This window comes from Neolamprologus brichardi, chromosome 7, assembly GCF_056152115.1.
Source record: "Neolamprologus brichardi isolate AB-2024 chromosome 7, ASM5615211v1, whole genome shotgun sequence".
NCBI lineage: Eukaryota > Metazoa > Chordata > Actinopteri > Cichliformes > Cichlidae > Neolamprologus > Neolamprologus brichardi.
The window spans coordinates 13,365,283-13,386,712 of record NC_142110.1 but is presented as its reverse complement, the minus strand read 5'-3'; the positions used below and the strand labels follow the sequence as shown (position 1 = coordinate 13,386,712).

General features: G+C 40.0%; 2 protein-coding genes across 2 annotated transcripts; both read right to left on the bottom strand.

Moving 5' to 3' along the window:
- Positions 1 to 5,461: 5,461 nt before the first annotated feature.
- On the bottom strand, positions 5,462 to 9,873 carry anxa2a (annexin A2a). Its single transcript, XM_006789314.3, has 13 exons — positions 9,717 to 9,873; positions 9,083 to 9,135; positions 8,708 to 8,801; positions 8,077 to 8,171; positions 7,855 to 7,968; positions 7,618 to 7,708; positions 7,349 to 7,428; positions 6,904 to 6,963; positions 6,630 to 6,723; positions 6,417 to 6,512; positions 6,214 to 6,272; positions 5,849 to 5,971; positions 5,462 to 5,746 (listed from the first exon to the last, which is right to left on the bottom strand). Exons 2-13 carry the CDS (start codon positions 9,128 to 9,130, stop codon positions 5,687 to 5,689), a joined length of 1,014 nt encoding a protein of 337 aa, XP_006789377.2. The 5' UTR covers positions 9,131 to 9,135; positions 9,717 to 9,873; the 3' UTR covers positions 5,462 to 5,686.
- Positions 9,874 to 10,014: 141 nt separating this feature from the next.
- ice2 (interactor of little elongator complex ELL subunit 2) lies at positions 10,015 to 20,155 on the bottom strand. Its single transcript, XM_087843128.1, has 16 exons — positions 20,023 to 20,155; positions 18,592 to 18,693; positions 18,144 to 18,495; positions 17,914 to 18,033; positions 17,677 to 17,811; positions 17,340 to 17,456; positions 16,826 to 16,985; positions 15,924 to 16,105; positions 15,052 to 15,832; positions 14,781 to 14,950; positions 14,571 to 14,700; positions 13,446 to 13,530; positions 13,194 to 13,244; positions 10,866 to 11,109; positions 10,281 to 10,342; positions 10,015 to 10,199 (listed from the first exon to the last, which is right to left on the bottom strand). Exons 1-16 carry the CDS (start codon positions 20,034 to 20,036, stop codon positions 10,157 to 10,159), a joined length of 2,748 nt encoding a protein of 915 aa, XP_087699254.1. The 5' UTR covers positions 20,037 to 20,155; the 3' UTR covers positions 10,015 to 10,156.
- Positions 20,156 to 21,430: the final 1,275 nt, after the last annotated feature.

Here is a 21,430-nt window from a genome sequence, read left to right as displayed (position 1 = left end):
TTGCTGCTTTGAAAAAAAGGGCTGCTTTTGAGAGACAAGGAAAGTCTTTCAGAGTTAAAGACGCGAGAGTATATGTACTGTATGTCACCTGACTTTAGCGTATTTTTAGCTGTACCTACAGTTGGTTGACAGAAGACATCAAGGCCGGGGGCTTATATCCTGCTTGCTGTACAGTGCAGACACGATTTTCACAGAGCCTTGCCAAATGTGAGATGAGACCAAGGAGTGAAATAGTTAACAAAATAATTTCACATGCACAGCATATTCTTTGGGCTCGGGCGATATTGCTCTGCCTGCCACCAGTGGCACTTTTCACCAAGAAACCTGCTTTGTGTGTTTCGCGCAACTACAGAAAAGACCATTTATGCCAGGAGCCAAAAAAGAAGAAAAAGAAATAGACAAAAATCCCCTTTTCTTTTTTTGGGGGGGAAGCTGAAGGCTATGAAAACCATCCTGTGTTCTATTTTTGAACTGATTTCCATTTCCATGGCCACCTGAGGGAGGTCAGGCTGGTCCAGCCAACTTCCTCACAGGGACAAGGACTAACGGTGACAGGGACACAAACCATGTTCCATCCGTTCCAACACCCACACCACTCATTATTCTCACTGGCACCATCAGGACTTTCACATGGGTATAGAAATTAATCGCCATGAAGAAACAGAAAACAACAAAAAATCCCTTCTCCTTTTACTTCTTTCTTGGTGTTTTTCTTCTGCTTCAAAGCCTGTAACTCTCTGCTGTGCCTTAGGGTTAATTAACATGATCCAAACAGTGAATGATCAGAGAGAATGGGAAATCTCCAAAGGTTAAGTGTCACATGGGAAGCGTGTTGTCAGAAGACAAGGAGGTAGGCAGGTTCTTTTTTTCTTCTTCTTCTTCTTCTTCTTTTTTTTCTGCTCCACGTTCAAAATCAAATGAGAGAGCAGAGCTGCTGCAGAGGGAAGAAATTTGTAGACACCTTTCTAAAACTTTGCATTTCTCCTGTCAGAAGGGCAGAGCTTCACAGTCTGGCTTCAAACAATATCTGTAAATCCGTGACATTTTGATGAACAAAAGAACTCTGCAGGTTTCACCAACTTGTTCACCTTTCTGTATATCATTATTATTCGCTTTAGAGAAGTACACACAACACAGTTTCATAATGTGATAAGCAAAAGATTTTTTTTTTTTTTTTTGTGGGGGGGGGCACATCCATCATAGAGTTAATCACTCCTTTTTAAAGACCTACTCATTGAGATTGAGTCTCCTCTTAGTATCACCACAGGGGGAAAAAAGAGAAAATGACTTCATGATCCACAGATATCCTGGATAGCATGTCTTGCAGGTGAAACTGTATGATTTCTCTCTGTAATAATTAACACGGGCCCCTCTTCTCTCCCTGTGGCTTGTCGCTGACATTTGGTTCATGCTTGAGTGTCTGCCTAGCTGATTTCAATCTCTTGCATGAAGGTGAGCCTGTGTTTGTGTATGCGCGCATGTGTGTGCGTAAGTGTGCTTGGGGTCCAGCGGCCAGTCTGACAAGGACATTAAAGACGGGACTCGCCTTCAGCAGATGGGATTAAGCATCATGACAATATGGATTAGAGACCCCCTCGGTCAGTCTCAAACCTCCAGCAGGTTAGAAAGTTGAAAGCCAAACGCTGAAACACAAACGAGTCTCGTCAGTGTGTTTGTGCTCTTGCAAAACCGCATTATGTAAAGGGTCGTATCTCACTCGCCGCTGAATAGATATTTGACAATTCCGAAAATTTATCACACGGATCTTTATACATTTTGACTGCGGTGACACGCCGTATTGATTTACGCCACGCTCGCGGGATGAAAACACCTCAGAATGGTCACCTCGCCCACCGCCGCAACAGGCCTTATTTAACATTATTACATTATGTATGCAAGCTTGAGTATGGATAATGGATGAATCTAAAGCAAAGCAGTTTAATTACCCACCATCATTCTGTCTCACCTAACTGCGGAAGCACACATCTTATTAGCCACGGTGTAAATAAACATTAATATGCCACCCTGATAAAGACTGTCCTCCTCCTTGCAGTTCTTTGTATATTATTATCATTGCTGCAAAGTACACACAAACTGATCCAGTGGCATGTGCAAACAACGGAAGAGATACTGAAGCCGGGGCCAGACTATTACAACCACTTCACAGAAAATTATCATTAGTGCATCTGGCTTGAGGCCACCCAGCCTCATCAAATGATTAAACCGTACAAGGAGTATTTTTACACGGATCTTGCTCAATTGTACGATATAAAACAGGAGCTTGCGCGTGCGTTATTTTTGTCAGAGAGGTGATCAAATCAGGCGGTTAACAACACTCTAGGCAAGGAGCGCTCTTCTTGCTGCGTTCTTGGCAGACCAGGGAGTGGCAGGACAGGCAGAGGAATGACGGACGTCTCCTTGGGCCAACCTGGGACGCGAGGGTATGAATATATAGCATGCAGGTTAACCAGCCACCGGGTATTTTGATCCTTTCAGCACATAGCAACAGAGAGAAAGCTTCAAGCAAAGAGAAAACTGCATACAGTCCAGCTCTGAGCATCAAACACTGCTGATCTAATAAACTGCAGTATGTGAAATACCAGTTATCCCTCGGGGCGAGCTTTTTAACAAACTAGATTGTGACTTGTACCACACATAATTGATACAAGACGTAATTATTAAGAAAGAAATGTTGTTTTTTTACTTTACAAGTAGTTACTGTATCAAACATGTTGAACTGAAGCAGCAGCATCCCAGTTTCCTTCAAGTTTAACCTTATTAAGATTATTTTTTGGCTTCTCAAAATGACAGAAGCTGAACTCTTCAAAGACATAAAATGCAGTGCATGTACACAAAGCTCTTTTATAAACTTCTCCATATGTCTTTCGTGTCTGTAGATGGTCTGACTGGAGCCAAAACCCGAGAGGAGACAGGCCTTATTCTGCTCTCTTATGTTGTTTCAATCACCAGTCGACTGTACAAAGGAAGCAGCCTGATGGCATGACGAGTGCACAGCGCTCATCTGCCTGTGCTGTTGTCTCAGTTTGAGCCTCATAAAAGGAAGCGGGCCTGACGATGCCAGAGGCAGGGGATCCAGCTCTACGGTCTGAGCCGAGAAACATCAGCAGAGCGCCATTCTTTAGAAGGAGATGTCCTTCAGAGTGGTGCCAACTCTCCCTGGGGCGGCAGCATGAGACACAGCCTCTTATTTACCATATACAGGATCTCTGCGTGCCCTTAATGAGCCAGGATATTCAGCATCACAGAGACAAAGGCCGCGCTTTCACTGAAGAAGCTGTGGTTTTGCTGAATTAAATAATGATAATTACGAAAATATTAATCAAACTCGGGCTCTCACGGCTCTGTGGATGTGTTGAGGGAGCCCGGTCTTCCAGCTTAGCCTGTAGGAGTTCTGATTTAAAGTATGCCCGCGACCTATAGAGCTGCAGGCAAACGTGCAGACACACGCAAACACACACAGATGCACACAATTAAAATCAAACCCTGGTGGCCCCCTACTCTATAATTAAACACCCTTTGGTGCTCTGCACAAAAATACTAAGCCAGGTTCAGATGTGTCAAGGAGAGAGGAGTGAAGGCAAGCGTGAAGAAGCTGTCGGTCCCTTACACTGGAAGTTCTGTTTAATGCAATTAATTAATAAAAAGCACAAACTAATACCTTCCCGGTGTGCAGTTGGTATGTCTGGCGGGGCAGCAGCAGCAGCTATACAGCTGTACTGTGAAACTTTAATGCCGCTGGATGCCTAAAGCGATTGCCCGGGCCTTTTCTCTCAGGTGGGGGTGTGGGGCAGATGGGCGGGTGCAGGGCTTTTTCCACATATTCGATCAAACTAACAAAAGTGTTTGAAAGGAGAAGAGGAAAAGGATTTTTGTGTGACCTTTAAAGACACTGAGATACAGGTGCCTGACAGGATCCATATCAGGATCCAACTGACAAAAAACCCCTCCTCACAGAGCTTTTTCCTAAATATAAAGTATTCCAAACTCTCTTCTGCTATTCAGATGTTATTAGGTGATTATATGGTATTATTCTTCACCTTTTAGACTTCAGAGTGCTTGTCATTTGGCTCTAGTTGTTATGGTAATGTGAGGTATTCCATCTCCTTCCCAGCATGCTCTGTTTGACATTCATGGGGTTAAAGTCCCCTGAATGATGAAGTGCCAGTGTTTGGGACAGTAAATTGCATCGTTTCAATTGAGAAGAGAGTTCCCCTTGGGTTTGCTGGAGGTCCCAACGGGCTGGCCTTGAACAGAACAGCATGTTGTACATCCATATAAAAAAAGTGAAAAATATGGTGGTACTTTTCCCTTTATGATGCAGAGATTAATCTGTCACTGTATGCGTGCATAAATCTCACTCACTCCTTTGCAAAATACTGTTTTATCTTACTTTACGCTATATTTTATTTTTTTTATTGCTCATAAACACAAACCATCACAAAGGGCTAATGTTCTCATCAATATTATTACAAAATGACCATAAATCTGACGCCTTGTTAAAATTTGAAGCCGTTTCTCTTCTCAGCCATTCAACCACTGAAAATATTTGACAGAAGCATTATTTTATCAGGCGGTTTCTCCCACAGTAATAGATGGGCTTCTATCATATTTGAGCCACAGCACGCCGCTTTATTTTCGCAAGATTATTGCACTTTCCTTCCGATCCTTTCCTCATCACTGTGCTCAGCAGCACTGAACTTGCCTTTTGGGGCTATTTTTTTTTCCTTATACTTCAGTAGAAATGCCTTGACAACACTGTGGTGGTTATTTCATCCTGAGAGACCACAAACTAAACAGCAGAAACACGTTGTATAGACACTTGTTTAGTGGTATGCAAATCATCTTGGCCGGAGGTAAAATTAACATTTTCAATTAAAATATTAGCACCAAACAAACACAGAAAAACACACTAATGATTAAATCATCTTGATGGAATCTCATAGTGGAAACCGAAGCTTGTTTCTTGTAATTCTTTATCTGAAAACACGCAGCACTGCTCACACTGTACATTAATGTTTTTATGGTCGTGAATCTTTATGTTTGCAAATGAGGTTTGCCATCGAATGTCTGAATTGGAAGAAAATGTATGCAGTATTTTTTTTTATATTCAAAGCTCAGAAATGTATTTTCATTTCTTGTGCAGACAAAATGTTTTTTGTCATTTTCATTTCCTTTCACATATTTATAAAATGCCCAATAATTAAGAATAAGGATAATAATGGTGGGTAAAAAGGTTGCTGTTAAAAAAAATATTTTGTCATATATCTTTTTTTTTTAAACATATCTGCATTCCTTCAGCAGATATACGCAATGTAAGGCCCCAAGACAGAGGGGCAGAGCTTTCTGCAGCTGCTTTTACCGTTTACATATATCGCCCTCTGGTGGCGATTCATGTAAACATCCACATAAAGCAACACTGAGGCAAAAAAAATGAGCAATGTTCAAACAAAGCAACTTTATTTCCGTTTTGGTATAACAAACAAACTGTGACACAGACTCTTCATGTATGAAATACAAAAAAAAGACAAAAAAATCTCTCCTTAAATGTTGCATTCAAATGCATATCCAGAAAACATGAGATGAGCTTAGGTGGCCTCCAGCTGACATTCAAAGCGCAGCTTTCCAGTTATGGATAAAGAGGCTCTTTTGCATCTGATGACTCTTTTTATTGCCCTGGTCCACAGAGGCCAAGCAGTACCTTCTGGTAGTCTCCCTTGGTATGTTCCTGGAGAAGGAACAGAAACAGCAAGTTAGACATGCTGCATGACAGAACAAGCTTTACTGTAAATCACTCATAGACCAGAGGCAGGTTAGAAAATTCACTTGCCATAATAGTCTGTTGCAGAGATTGCCCAAAGCAGGACTTGTATTCAGAGCAGATTTTTCTCAGGTCCACCTCACAGCGTGACACAATAATTCTGGTCACCATCTTCTCTTTGGCCCCTTTACTCTGAGGAAACGAGCACAAGTCAGCACTTAAGTTGCACACGCTCCAAACTTAACTGCAGCAGCTGATGCAACACTGTTGTAAGATAACTTTTGTCAACTTTGGATTCTCTGTGTTCCTGCAGCTAAATTACACTTTCACAAGCAGATGTATTTCTTACATCTGCTGGATTAAAAAAAAAACACAGTCTAGCCCTCAAAATAGCCACATCTCAAGAAAAAGGAAAAGAACAGCAGTGCAAGTACCTTCATGGCTTCATTGAGTCTTTTGGCAAAGTACAGCTGTTTGTTTTCAAAGCACTGAACTGGAACAAATAAAAAGAACAAATATTAAAAGAAGTACATCTTACATTCTGAAGATATGTTTCTTATCACTTTGGAAGGAATTCTTAAACCAAAACTGGGGAGTTGTCATTCATTCATAATCTAAATGCACTGCTAAAGTGTACCTAGCACCAGGAAGGATCTTTGCAAGTCTCCTTTAACTTCCTTCACAATGCTCTCCTGCATGTCGTAGGGGCTGTAACTCTTGTACTTCTGAAATACTAAGACACAGAAGAAAAAATTCTTTGAGTGGTGTAATGGGTCCATTTCACAACTTGCAACAGAGGATCACAAATCCACGTGTATTAATAGTGCTCTTAGTAAAAAGGATGGGGCACCTCTTTGGAGGTGGGGTACACTTCTCTCAGACATAATGGAGATCCAGGTCGCCACATCAGTCCCTTTAATTTTTATTCCAGCATCATAGAGAGCCTAGGCATGAGCAAATATCCTTAAACAGTGCCAGAATTTAGCTTGTGGCACAGAAAAGAGCCGTTCATGGACAATGAAAAAATTTCTAATTATTCTATATTAATTATTCTATTATTCTATACATGACAGGGATATAAGACCCAAACAAAAATCTGTTTAATTCAAAGGCAAACAACTTACTCTGGCATCTTCATCAATCTTTTCATAGTCTGTAACAGAGGACGGTTCAGCTCTCTTGGTCTGCGGCAAAATAAACAACATTCAGGTCATTTTCACAAGCAACTGCTGAAAAGTCATTTTTACAGGTTATATTTGGCACCAAACACCTGCATGGATGTAATTATGTGTGGACGAGTGTTTGGATGTACTGTATAATGGAATATGTACACTTATACATCCACACTGTGTTTTAAAAATCTCAGGTGTTCAACTTTGTTGATGTCTGGCAACTGACACTACTAATCATCTACAAACTACAAATCATTGATTTGCAGTGACCGTTCTTTTCAAGGGGACAACGAGCCCGGACAATGTTCCCCACAGAATAACACTGCCACTAGTATTTTCTTTTAATTTGTCACCTATATGTATGTAAATCTTAAGGAACAATGCAGCTATGTCTCACCTGCACAAGAGCCAATAGTAACTTAGCGAAGTTTCCAGAAGTATCTCCAGCCACATCTTTTTCCAGTTCCTTTTTGAACACTATAAAAATTATATTTTCACGTCGGGGATTTAGCCATCTCTTGAAACCAGAGTAGTCACATAACTTGATTTATGACTGATTAAGACATGATATGATATGTAATACAACAAGAACAATGCATAGTAAATGAAAAGCACGCAACCTCAACTGTAATCTAAACTTTACACAGGATTTCAAAGCGTACTTACATTCCTTGTAGACCTTCTTGATTTCTACCAGCTCGTCATTACTACGTGAGCACAAAATCTCAATCAGTGTTTCTTCATCAGTTCCTAAGCCCTGAAAAAAGGAGAATTTTAAACGATCACACCTGAAAGCCATCTGAAGACACAAGACTAATGGCTTTTTGTTTCCAGCAGAGGGCGGTGTTGCCCTTCCACAAAATCTCCCTGAGCGAGAGAAAAAACAAACAAACCACACTTTACCTTGATGGATTCCTTGATCTCTGAGGCATCAAACTGCACCGTGCTCTTCATCAGTCCAAGGATTACAGTTTCCAGTGAGCCAGACAAAGCACCCTTCAGGGCTGAGATCATGTCCTATATAAATTATAACAGCATTACCCAATCATGCTTAATGTCTGGCATATTGCTGAAAAGACAAAGAATGGCGCTTTAAAGCCATGAAGGAGTTTAGGCCTGCTGTACCTTCTTTGCCCTCCTTTCATACGCAAAAGCAATCTCTCTCCTTTGGGCGTACGTCCGCTTTGTTAGGACATCAATGATGGTCTGCTCATCCACACCTGATTATACACGATTTGAACACATTAATTACACAAATGCAGCACTACTTTACTAAAATATATTAGTACTGGAATGAATGAATTTTTTAACAATACTAGGAAATCTGAGTAGGTTATGATGACAAAAGAAAGACACAATCAGTAAATCCCTACAACAACCTTTTAAACGAAGAAGAGGGGATGGATATACACAAATATCGTGTCTGAGTAAAGGTTTAAACGCAACATGGGAATGAGGTGTAATTTCCTCCAATTCTTATTTGCAGAAAAACATTTTTCCACTCTGAACACATTCTTCACCGCAGCACGACGGTGGGCTGTTAGGAGTGCCAGTAGCTCTCAGTCAGCGGCCAGAACACAGCTCTGCCAGCACTGGGGCGTGGACATGGAGGTGTTCCCAATGTGGTCCAAACATTTTAAGCCACGAGGCTGACTCACAAATACCAGTTACTCATCTGTTGCAAGAATTTGCAGAACCAAGCACCATTTCTTTTTCCTTTTTTTTTTTTTTTTTTTTTTGGAGAGAGAGATCTTGCCTTTGGTTTTGATGGCGGTCTCTATCCTGGCAGCATCTTTATCAGGGTCAAAGTCAGGAGCAGGTACCACAGTGGGGAACAAAGGATCCTGACCCTGAGAAGTCAAAGCAAGAAGTAAAATAACTGCTTTGTTGTTAACCTCTTAACCTCCATTAGGAAACTGGTGGCACACAAAAGGTCAGGTTGAGTGCACGAGTTGAGCTAATGTCAGTTTCCCAGAGAACGTCTTTTAGTATGTGACTGAAACAAAGCTCACCCTTAAAGCTAAATGTGGCAGGCTGCCAGTGGAGAAGTTAAACATTAAGTATGCATGTAACAAATAAATGATAAAAGAGTTGCCATGATAAAGAAGAAAAAAAGAAAGCAGAACTTTACCCCAATGTTGAGAGACAGCTGTCCCAGAAACTCTGATACCATAGCCATTTTCACTGTTGTGGGGGAAAAAAAAATCTCATAATCAAATCTCGCTATAATCCTATCACTGACTTGCACAAGACCATGTTTATTTTGACTGGAGATGGAATCATTTAAGAAGGTAAAGCAAGGTCTTTCTAACAAAGGCAGAGAAGTTAAATAAAGTTGTTGCTTTTTACAAAGCCGAGTCACTGCAGGGGAATTTATTCCTTTTACGAATGGTTATTTCTTTTTGACTGCTCTGCCACATTCAGAGGAGTTTCTAGTAAAAGATTTCAGACGCATTAGAAACACCGAAGTGACACGCCCTGGAAAATGTGCTGCTGCACTTCGATGTTGTAAGGCAACTGAGTTCTTTCACATGTGGACAAGCGGGAAAAAAACTGCTTTAAGAACCTGAAGAACTAAAACTTAACTGAAACTTAAACAGAAATGAGACTCTTTTATACAAACTGTGAAAATGCAAGTCATAGGTCATGATTCGTGAATGCAAAATGCTTCCTTAAAAACTCCTTGAAGCTTTATGCAGTGTAAACTGAACCGTACTTCCTTTTATTCTATTAACAAACAGTTGACAAAATTCCAGCACACTTACCTGAGCTGTAAAAGCTGAGATGATGCACAGATTTGTCCTGGTGATGTTTAAATGGATTGGGTGTGGAGGCTCAACTTTTCAGAGATATGAAAAGGCTTGCCACTTCACTTCCCCTGACTGATTCCCTCCCCCTTTCTGTGGACTCATGACTCCACCCTAATCTGCTACGAGTCAGCAGCTCAGAGTTTTAGAGCCAAGTTTTCCCACACACTATTCAAAGTGACTGAAGCCTTGTGCCGTGAGGAGAAATCCTAGGTGTGTCTGATCCCAACTTCCCACAGTCAAAAACATCAGAACGTTATAAATCAGTTTCAGTTTATTAACTCTTTTTCACACAAAAAGTAAACAAAATATATACAAACATACCTTTGAACAAAATTACAGGTTATATAGAATAAAAGTGCATCAGGATCCACATTTATACTTTAAGGACTTTGCTTTTATTTCTTTAGACATGCATGTGCAGCTCCTCCTCCAGCTCTCCTAATGCAAATCATGAAGTTATATGACAATACATTAACAAAGGGATCTTAAAACGACTTTTGAATGAGCTTTTTCACATACGTGTTACGCTTGGCTGTACGTTTCTTCTGCTTGCGCGTCTTCTTGTTGCTTCCATTGGTTTTCTGGTAGGATGGACAATAAGAGAATATGTTTATTTGTCATTTTCAGAAGGACTGAGTGCTCAAAGTTGCTGCCGTTCAGCTATTTGCTATGTTAAATTTCAGACAGACCTCCAATGAATGTCTCAGAATCTAAACCAGAAAAGCCAATAACTCTTCTCAGTATTTGTCCCTGCTGTTAGTTTTAGACTTTGCCATTAACAAATATGAGGCAGCTTCTGGTTCAACTTGTTAGAAGAGTTATTTTTGCTTTTATAAATTCTCCTTGGGGTGGTGGTGTTAGTTTTAGGCTACCACTAACAAATATGCAGTAGATTCTGGTTTAACTTGTTAAAAAAGAACTTAAGGTATTTTTGCTTTTACAAATTCTCTGGAGTGGGGGTGGGGACTCCTAGATATAAACATAGCAACCTTTCCTCTTGTCGCTCTTTATTAACCTGGGCCACATGTCTGTTGTTGTGGAGATTTTTTTCCCTATAATGTTTTGAATTAACAGGGTAACTGTAGCGAAAACATGAATACAAACCTTCACAATGGGTGTTGGTGGAAAGGTGCAGGGGACCCTTCCATGTTGCTGGTGGAAGGGCAGCACTACAGCTGGATCAACAGGTATCCAAGGCACAAAGCCAAAAGCCGGGGGTTGTGGAACAGAGCTGTGGGCCTGATGCAGGTCGTATCCCCCCCCATTCCCTTTTCCATGTGCTGCTTTGAGGATGGTCACAAACGGTTCCCCCGATTTATGTGCAATCAGGTATCGTCCCTCCTCTAACCTACAAAAGCAAACAAAGTCCTTGAGACTGTGTCACTCACAGAAACGTGTTGTAGCACTGCAATGATTTCTCCATTCTTAGAAGAAATGATGAAGAATGAAGCGCTGACAAAGAAGTTGACACATGTACTGAGTGTCATTGAGTAATTCTCTGATTGAGTAATTCTCCAGCGCAAACATGAAGGCAGACTTGCGTCACAGTTTTAGCCCGAGGCAGCCAGAGCGAACAGTGTGAACATTTCATCGGCTTAAACAAAGTTTTAAGAATCAATAGCCAACTTTCTGATAACTTGAAGCTGATGAGCAAGTTTGAAGAAAAAAAAAAAAAACCTCCTTGGGGTATAGACTTTACATTCAATTCATCAACATTTAAACAAACACTACAGAGTTTATAAAACAGGTTGCCCTCAACAGGAGCTTTGTAATCTTGCTCATCTTCTGTTGTAGCCTGCAGGTCTTGTGAAAGAAGCTCTGAGGGGGTCAATAAAGGAGCAGGGAGTCAATGACGCACTGTTATGTTAATCAAGTCATACAGAAATTAAACCAACATATTGAAAATCAATCGACACCAACTTTTGTGTTCTTTAGTGTCAGTACTGAGGGATGAAGACTGGGGTGGGGTGGGGGGGTGTCTTATTGCTCTAAAGCATGGTGGAGGCTCAGTCATGGTTTAAGGCTACATCTAAGCCAGTAGTGTCAAAGATTAACAAAAGACAAAAAAGAGCTGTCAGATTTTACATCCACCATATAATACCATCTGGAAAGAGTCTGATTGGCAACTGGCTTCCTTTTCCAGCATGAAAATTACCTTAAACACACCGTCATTGCAGTAAAAGCTTAACTGGAGAGGAAAAACACACCATGGAACACTATCAGTCATGGATTGGCCTCCCCAGAAGCCGGGCCTCAACATTACTGAAGATGTGGGATCATGTTAACAGAGAATAAAACAAAAGACAGCTGACATTCAAAGAAGAGCTTTGAATGTCCTTCAAGAAGCCTAGAGGACGATTTCTGGAGACTGCTTAAAGAAATGAAAAGAAAGTTTGCCTAAGTGTTCATCCAGGTTGTATTGAATTATAAAGGTGGTCACACCAAATATTGACTTTCAAGTGTGATAGAATTGTATAAACTCTGTTTTTGCTTTATATAATGTATCTGCATGTATGTTTGTACATTTTAATAAATCTGTGCACACACTTTCCTAGAATACTATATAAGGGCTCACGCATGCAAGATACAGTGGGCTACCACTGGGTCTAATGTTTGGCGTGAATTTTGCTGGAAAAGCATTATGAGATTTTTCATTACCCCTGCTCAACAAAGATATCGAGGAATTGGTGATAAATGTTGGAGATGTGGGGGAAACGGAGCTAACCATTTCCACATCTTTTGGGACTGTAAAGTTATTCACCAGTATTGGTCTCTAATCCATGATCATTTACAAAATGTTTTTTTCATTTGTTTTTCCTTCAACTTTTGAGACCATATTTTTGTGCAATGTACCAGTGGATAAACTGAATTCCAACGACAGAAGACTCCAGTATATCCTTCTGGCCGCAAGTAAAAAGCCTGGCTTAAGCCTGAACCACCAACGATAGAAGACTGGATACATTCTGTACAAGAGATCTATACGATAGAAAAAGTGTCATTTTCTCTTAAACTTCAGAGGGATACCTTCTACGGAATATGGTCTAAATGGACAGACTATGTTAAGCATATGAGATGTGATTTTGTATATGATGTTACAACCCTGAGTACTACGTAAACCTACCTGCTCTGCTGCCTCCTAACCCTAGTTTTTTGGGTTTTTTTTCTTCTTTTCTTTTCTCTTCTTTTTCTGTCTTCTTTATTTTTCAATTATAAGTTAAAATGTGACAGCAAAGAAAGTGTAAAAAGGCAAACTACTGTTATGTTCAACAGCTGTCCCAATAAAAGAGATAATAATAAAAAAAAAAGAATACTATATTAAAAAAAAAAAACAGAATCTTACAATTATTAAATAAAATTTGGGTGGAGGATCTTAACGACAACAATATACAAACAAAAATAGTAATAATATAATTTGTGTTAGCAACAACTTACCCAGTAAGTTTTTTCAGTAGGTGGTGGAGTATATTTAATGACTTGGAAAGCCTGGAAAAGAGACATCAGCAAGTTTCAGTCTATCTGCTTTACTTGGCACCTAACAAATTCAGAGGTGATGAAAAGTCCTGGATTATCAACACTCTGACTGAAACTCAAGAAGACAAACTCGAAATCTTAAGTAACACAATCATTCTGAGGTGATTAGCTTAATCCTTTTTATCGACACACATTTGTTGAAACAACACTCACTTGAACCCACAGGAGACGTTCTGCTTCCAGTCATCAGGCAGCTTTCGCAGCAGAGCTACTTTTGATGTGTGTGCATTGATGTGCGCTACAGAGTCATGGAGACAGGGTGAAAGACAAACTGAGAGAACAACAAGAGCTAGTGTGCACATCAAGAGCTTCACTTCATCATCCGTGCTATGTCTGGTGCTCACAAAGTAATTAGTCTGTGGTAATTTGCCAGCATTGTTAACCAGCTTGAGTGGGTGTTAAGAAATGCTCGTTGGCCCCCTCTCATCTTGATTCTTCCCTGCCTTCCACTCCAGCTGGGAAGGCCTGCATATTTCAACAGTGTCTTCCTTCATTTGCAGAGTGTTTTAGAGCTGACAACAGCAGCCATAAATACACAATAGCAGAATACCCCATGACAAACCACATGATAAACCACAAAGAAGGAAAGTAAGGAATTCTATTAGCACCATATAATTTCAATAGCTGTGGGATATTATTTATTTCATATAGCTCAATGTTCTTACCACTAGTGGCAAAACCAGACATTATTTTGCCACACAGGCTTGTTAGCCATTCTCTTGAATGTGCCAATGTGTGTACCTTTTGTGAACTATAAAGGTGTTTAATTAATACAATAGGCAAAAGGAACACAGTACATGCATGTCAAGATTACATGAGTCAGTTCAGTGAACCTAGCACAGACAAAAGGTGGAGTCTTTCCCCGAATCTTGAGTCACAGATAAGCAATACGGAGACACTGACAATGCAACTCAAGCCCAAAACAACACTTAGCTTAGCTTAGCACACTGCCTTCACTGTAATAACACATGATCACATGTGGCTGTAGCTATGGCAACTAAGTAAACCTAACCATTACACAGTCAGAGGAGGACGATGAGTCATCTGAAGACTATTTCTCTGGTTTGTGGAAGGATCTGCCCCACTGATTGTATTCTGGCCTGTTTTAAGCTGTCTAAATGATACATTGGCTATTTCCTTGGCAACGAAGTTAAAAAAAGGAAAGCCAAAGGGTCTCTCCTTTAGCTCAATTTAGCACCATGTGTGGAACATAACCATCATCATTTTAATAGTATCTCAAAGCAACAAGTTTGAAAGTAACAAGGATAAAAACGTTACCTATGTAAGATACTGTGCTGGAGTGAAGCAAAGTCTCTGTCCACAAGTTGCATACCTCGCTCCTGGTTAGGCACTCAACACCATAACACAACTGGTACTCCAGCTTAGGCAAGACATGCACTGGTGTATGCTATTGGGACAGATCAAATGTCAATATTAAAAACAAATCTCATTCTGAGGATTGTGCATATACAGAATGAATGTTTATACCTGGTTTTTCCTGCTGCCCACTTTTCTCGTGTGGGTCAGAGAGACAGAGCTGCGCACCATGAGTAACAAGTCTTGCAGACTGTAGAGTTTATAAAACAGGTTGCCCTCAACAGGAGCCTCGTAATCTTGCTCATCTTCTGTTGTAGCCTGCAGGTCTTGTGAAAGAAGCTCTGAGGGGGTCAATAAAGGAGCAGAGAGTCAATGAAGCATTGCATGGTAATCACGTCATACAGAAATTAAACCACCATATTGAAAATCAATCAACACTAACTTTTATGTTCTTTAGTGTCTGCACTGAGGGATGAAGACTGGGGGGGAACCACACAGGTTTCGCCATCCTTGCTCTGGTTTCTCTCCAAAAATGAAGACACACACGGTTTAACCAGCGATGTTGGATGAGAGTGAACTGATGGCCCTGCACATCGGGTGGGCGACTTAGCAGAGCATTTGGCCATCTCGTTGGCAGACTTGAACATGGCTGTCTGCATGCGCAGGATCTCACCTAGCTGGTCCCCAGAGTCTTTTGCTCTTTTGGCTTGCCGTCTGGCCCTTGTAACTCTTTGAGGGGAAGACATCTCTGAACTGTCAGGAGTGGACTCAGAAGCAGGAACAACTGGAGGGTGTGCAGAGCACGTTACAGTTTGAGGTTTACTTTGTTTTGGGACAGTGTTCACTGGAGACATCGAGTCATCAATGACCAGTTTCTCATCATCCGAGTCTCCAGTAAAAGCTTGGTCTTCATCACTCTGCAGGGCAGGGTCTTGTCTTGCTTGTTCAGTCCCCGGTTGAATGTGCTCACTCAAAACCTGCTGAGCTGGCTCTGACACAGAGTCGTTAGTTTTTATTGAGGAGCTGCTCATCTCTTCACTGAACGTTTTAATCTTTTTTGAAAGTGGGGACCCTCTATCTTTTTTACTTTTAATATATCCATCCTGTTCATCTGGGATCTTCTTACACTTTGACGTCTCTCCAAATGTCTCCAGGTCGGTGAGATCCACCTCAAAATCCAGACCACTGTTTTCCAGAGAAACTACGCTTCTCGGGGAAATTTCCTAATTCAGAAAAAGAAGAAGAAGAATTGCTCTAATGAAATAAGACCAGATAACACCACCACTACCACAGTTAATTTACACATAAACATACCTGTGAGAGGTTCTGCTTATTTACAGGAAGCTCTGTCATCAAATGGAACACATTTTTACTTCCATTCTTCTTGATGGACCGCTTCAAACTCTCTTCGTGATAGATATGACTCCTTTCTCTCACTGTCATTTCAGTCTTCAGGAGCGGCGAGTCTATATACACAGTCTTCTTCTGATTACCGACTGTGAATAAGAATAAAAAGGGCCATGTGAAACAGTACCACCGTCAGGCCATATAACATCAATACACACAATAGCTACCTAATGCCTAGTTTATGGTCACCACATTGGCTGTGCTGTGCACCAACTGTGATGTCCTCACAGTCTTGTTGCAGGCAGCAAAGACATTTTTGCCAGTTTTTGCCAGGAAGTGTCATCTTTTCAAGCTGTTACAGCAATGTTGTTACAGATTCTTCGAATTTGTGAGCTCCTGTACTGACATTTCAGTGAAATGGAAGCAAAGACTGGCACGCGCACAAGGCTACAAAACTACAAAAGGTGCACAGCAAGCTAAAATGACGCTAAAGTGATGCGTGTCAGCAGTTGTGACGTCACTTTTGCAGCACACCACACTTCACGAAGGTGACAACAGTGAGCATCAATGAGGTATTAGATACTCTATGTGTCTCATAAACATATAATTTATTTCTCACTTTTAAAAAATGTGAACATGTCTTCTGCTATTTTCTTTTTTGGTAATCCTATGAAGCTCAATTCTGCAGCATGTTTTTGTTAGGTCATAATATGCCCTATATTCCTATAAAACCTGTTGGGTAAGCTTAAAAAGGGTAATCTATATTTTTTTCTCACTTCACCATGATAGCACATTTTTAACTGCTGGAAGTAAAACTTAAGCTGGCTCTAATTAACTTCCACTACAACAGCATGTGATGTGTGCTGTACCTTTTCCTTGGTTTAATTTCACCCAAACAGGCAGTTCCCATTGCTCCACAAATTCAGGGCCATGGTTGTCCAGCAGCCTGACCAAGGCATCTCGAGTCAAACAAACATGAGGCTCATAACAAGCACAGAGCTTCTCAGCATTCCCATCACCACTGACAATCTGGAGAGGGGGGGGGGGAAACAAAACACACATTAAAAAAAATAAAATAAAATCACACTACCAGAACATGAGAAAATCTAATGTATCAGTCAAATAAAAACAAGTGGATACACAACTTTCTACAGTTAAACGGGGTTTGACATTAACATGTGTGACCTGGCATCTTTCAGAAAAATGCAATAAGGTCTAATTTTGCTGAGCAAGACATGAACACCCTCTGGTGTCTTTGGTGAAAACTGCAAGAGGCGAAAGAGAATTTCAATAGACCCGAGGTCATGAATCTCATTCTAGCAGTAAAACGTGTCTGTGGCTTACTTTGATGGAGCAATTACAAAAAGTGAGACAATTGCTTACAGCATGCATGTCCTTAGCCTTTTTAGCTGGAGGATTCTCTGATGAAACACTCTGATAATCCCATGCAAGTTGTGCATCAGCAGGCACTATCTTGTGGTCTGTAATATTCACACTGCCCTGGAGAAATAAAGGGAAGAAATATGGTAATAGAGAAACTTAATCAACAGCAAAAAAACTGATTCTGCAATTCAACACTCGAAGCTGAGAAGGTATCAAAGTGATGATTTAATTTCTTTAAACAAGGGAAAAAAGACATTTTAATTTCTGAACAACTAAATTATATAAGGCTGTAGTCTGATACTGCTGAGACTGAAAAGCGGCTGCAGATGTACATTACCATATTCAGCAACTGTTTTTCAAAGGTCAGCGCCAGCCCTGGATCGAATGTCCCTCCTGTTAAACTGGTCAGCTCGTGGATCTGGTAGAACTGGGGAAGCGTCCTAATGCATTCCAAACAGCTCCTTAAAAATTCCTTAAAAACAACAAAGAAAAAGCAATTAGGGTTTGTGTTTCATTGCTTATGAACTAAACCACATAAAGCTAACGAGAGGTGCAACTGATGGAGTATCAGTACCTCTGAATATTGCATAGCTCCTTGTGATATGAAATTGTAGTCATCAGCACACATTCTAGCCACATCTTGGAGGTAGCTATTGAAGTGCATCACTTCATTGTTCACTCGTGCCTTTAAGACCTGGAAAAAACAAACAAACAAAAATCAGGGTCTTTTTTTCCCCAAGTAATGGAATTACAACTACCAGGACTAAGCTCCCATTAAGAGCATTAAGATGCAAATGCTGATACCTCTGGAGGATCCTTGGTTTTCTTATTCATTAAAAAACCAAGAAATGTCTCCTGTTGTTTGCTAGAAATGTTGGACAGGCAGGGATAAGGGAGCCTGGGCTCGGGAAAGGGAGCATCTTTGTTAATCTGCTTCTGCTCTGCTCCTGATTTTTTGGTATCCTCAAAGTCTCCTGTTCTTTCAACGGCTTTGTCTGCACTTAGCTCCTCACTATCACAGCTGTCCCAGCAGGATGCTTGGCTGCTGATGCAACTGTTGTCTTTAAACTCTGCAGCTTCATCTGTGGAAGGAGAGCGGGAGGCTTTTGCAGCCCCATCATCACACTCCTGTTTGGCTTTGGCATTCTCTACAGGACTTGGAGAAGGAGAATGAAAACACGAGTAGAATAAACAGATAGTGTAAATGCACTTGAAATTATAGTTTACTTTAACTGTTAATTTAATGACATACCCTCGGAGAAAGGCCCACAGTTCTCTGATATTAGGTGCAAGGGAATATTTGTCATAAACATCTCTGGAAAAGAAAGGCCCTTCAGGAACTGGGTGGTCTTCCCTTCAATTTAAAAAGAGAAAATAAAAGATGTTAGAGACCCTATGTTGTTATTAAACCATTCCAAAGTGCCAAACGTTTCTAGAATTTAACTGGTGTTTTTATAATGCTGTTGTAGGGCCCTGTATATATTATATAATTACTCTTTTACGCTGCAATTTTACAAAATATTGATTGCTAGATAAACTTGTTTATGTAAGACAAAAAAGAAATAAAAAAGCCACCTGACAGATAATTAACAAAAGTATAAATATTCAATATTCACTTTAAAAAAAGTATAGTATTTTATAAATACAATCTACTGACAGGGGGGGGAACACACCTTCTGAAGTTATTTTCTTAAAGGTTTGACTTAGTGTCGCAATTTTAAGGTATCCGACTCAAAGTTTTGAGAAAAAAAAAAACACCCCAACTTCATATTTAACTTATGGATGTTTTTTTAATCCCAGTGATAATAATATCAATATCACAATATATCCAAAAAATGTAATATATACACACAATTTGATTTCATTTTTCGATTACTTTAATAAACGAAATATTAAAATATATTTTAATGCACTATTTTTTTGCACAAATATAATCCTAATTTATATTTGTTGTCTTATTATTATCAAATCAACGTTTCCGCCAAACAGAGAGTAAACAAAGTGAAACACGTGTTTCTCTGAGAGAAATGTTGCGCAGCTGTTCTCAGGTGCAACTTCCTGTTTTCCCTTTCAAAATATAAACGTTGTTTTGTTGTTATAATGAATTCTTGAACAGAACTGATTATAAATAAAAAGCGTTTAAAAAATATTAAAGTGGTAACGTCAGGTACAAACAATACAAATTTAGTGTTTAGCTAACGGTATTATCATACTGGAAAAATGAGCGAGAAAAACGAAATAATATAGAAACAACATTATTTTTTTAAACTAGTAAAACAACATTTATTTAGATTTATTTTTAAAAAATGGTAGAAGTGTCTAACAGTTGTAAATATTTTCTTAAGTTTTCTCTAACTTCCCGTCTTATTTAAGCAGCTTGACAGACAGCTAGCCAAGGATAAATAACATGGTGCAGCCTCGTTTTGTAAGCACATGTTTCGGCTCCTGGTCGGAGTTAAACAGTAAAGGTTTTACTCCTAAGGTAGCCACTAAATGGGATCTGAGTCCATATAAATAACGTTAAGTCAACGCCACACAAAGCGTAAGTGAGCTCTCTCAACTCCTGTTAGCCAGCATGTGCTAATCCTTACTTGATGTAGCGAGCGTACTTAGCTCAAGCTGATAAATAATATCCACAAGGATTCAAAGGACAGAAACCAGTGGCAGTGAGAATGCTACGTACCATGTCAGCTCCATGGTGGTCTGTGACAGCGGTCCACAGGAAAAACTGCACTACTGCCTGTTAACTTTAGTGTTATCTGGCTAACACACGTTTGTTGAGCGACAGTATTCGTCTTGGTAAAATTCTGCTGACATTAACCGCTCTGTGTGCATTACTGCCCCCTAACGGATGGTAACTATTAATCAATCGATTTTATTATTTTTTTGTGTGAGTGTATTTGGTTACAAATAAGATGACATTTCTTTGCAGCTTTGCTTTAGTGCTCGGTAACAGTTTCCCTGCCCATCTATGAAAAAGAAAAATACTCTTGAATGTGTGTTCACGCCAACAGCCTAACTCTACAGCCTCCATGGTGTCTGTTTACAAATAACTCTCCTTACTTTGAATTAAGGAAGACCTTTTTTCAGCAAAGTGAGGGGAAAAGAGCATGCTGTATTCTAATTTTGCTGCAAGCAGGTAATTCCCTTCATGTAATAATAATGTCCAAAGAACCCTTGCTGTCCAGTCCTGAGCCCCGTCTCTGCGTGGTTTCTGAGACTGCTGTTAGTTGCTATCTTGGGGTCTGTAAAATCTTATTATATCTGGAGATACGAGTCCCAGCTCTAGTACAGATAATTATAGGGAGACCTATCTGGATCTCTTGCTCATATCCACAGCGGTCTCAGGCATTAACCTGAATGCAGCTTACATGCTCCACTACTCTGCTGAGGTGTATAAAAACCAAGATCAAAAACACCAAAAGTAATAGCACTATTTAACATTTGACAAACTTAAACCCTTCTATTGGTCTTTACTAAAATCAAGAGACTTGCTTTTTCCATTGAACTCTGGCGTCCATATAGATATTTTGTTGCCCGAGGAACCACCTTTAGCAGCAATAACTTAAAGAAATCATTTTTTGTATGACTATCAGTCTCGTATCATTGTTAAAGAATTTCTGCTCACTCTTCTTTACAAAATTGCTTCAGTTCATTGATTTGCAGGCAAAGCTCCGTTAAAGTCCCATTTGCAATGCCTTGATTAATTTATTTTTACAGCCTTTCTGATCTTGTCTGTCCAGAAGACTTTGTTCCAGAAGTCTTGTGGTTTGTTCAGATGCAGCTTTGCAAACTTAAGGCATTCTGTCGTGTTGTTTTTATGGAGAAAAGTCTTTCTTCTGGCCACCAGTCCAAACAAGCCATAAATATTCAGCCTTTTTCTAATTGTACTGTCAAAAACTTTAATATTTAACATACTGAGTCCTGTAGAGTCTGAGTAATTCTTGTTTTCTTTTCTCTGAGGTTTGCATTTGTTAGGATGTCCACACCTGTGAAGATTATGCTGTTGTATTAACACACAACGAAATGCTGCAGGTCAGAAAACTGCCATCATTGCTTTTATAGAGGTGATCACATTTGCTGATGCTCAG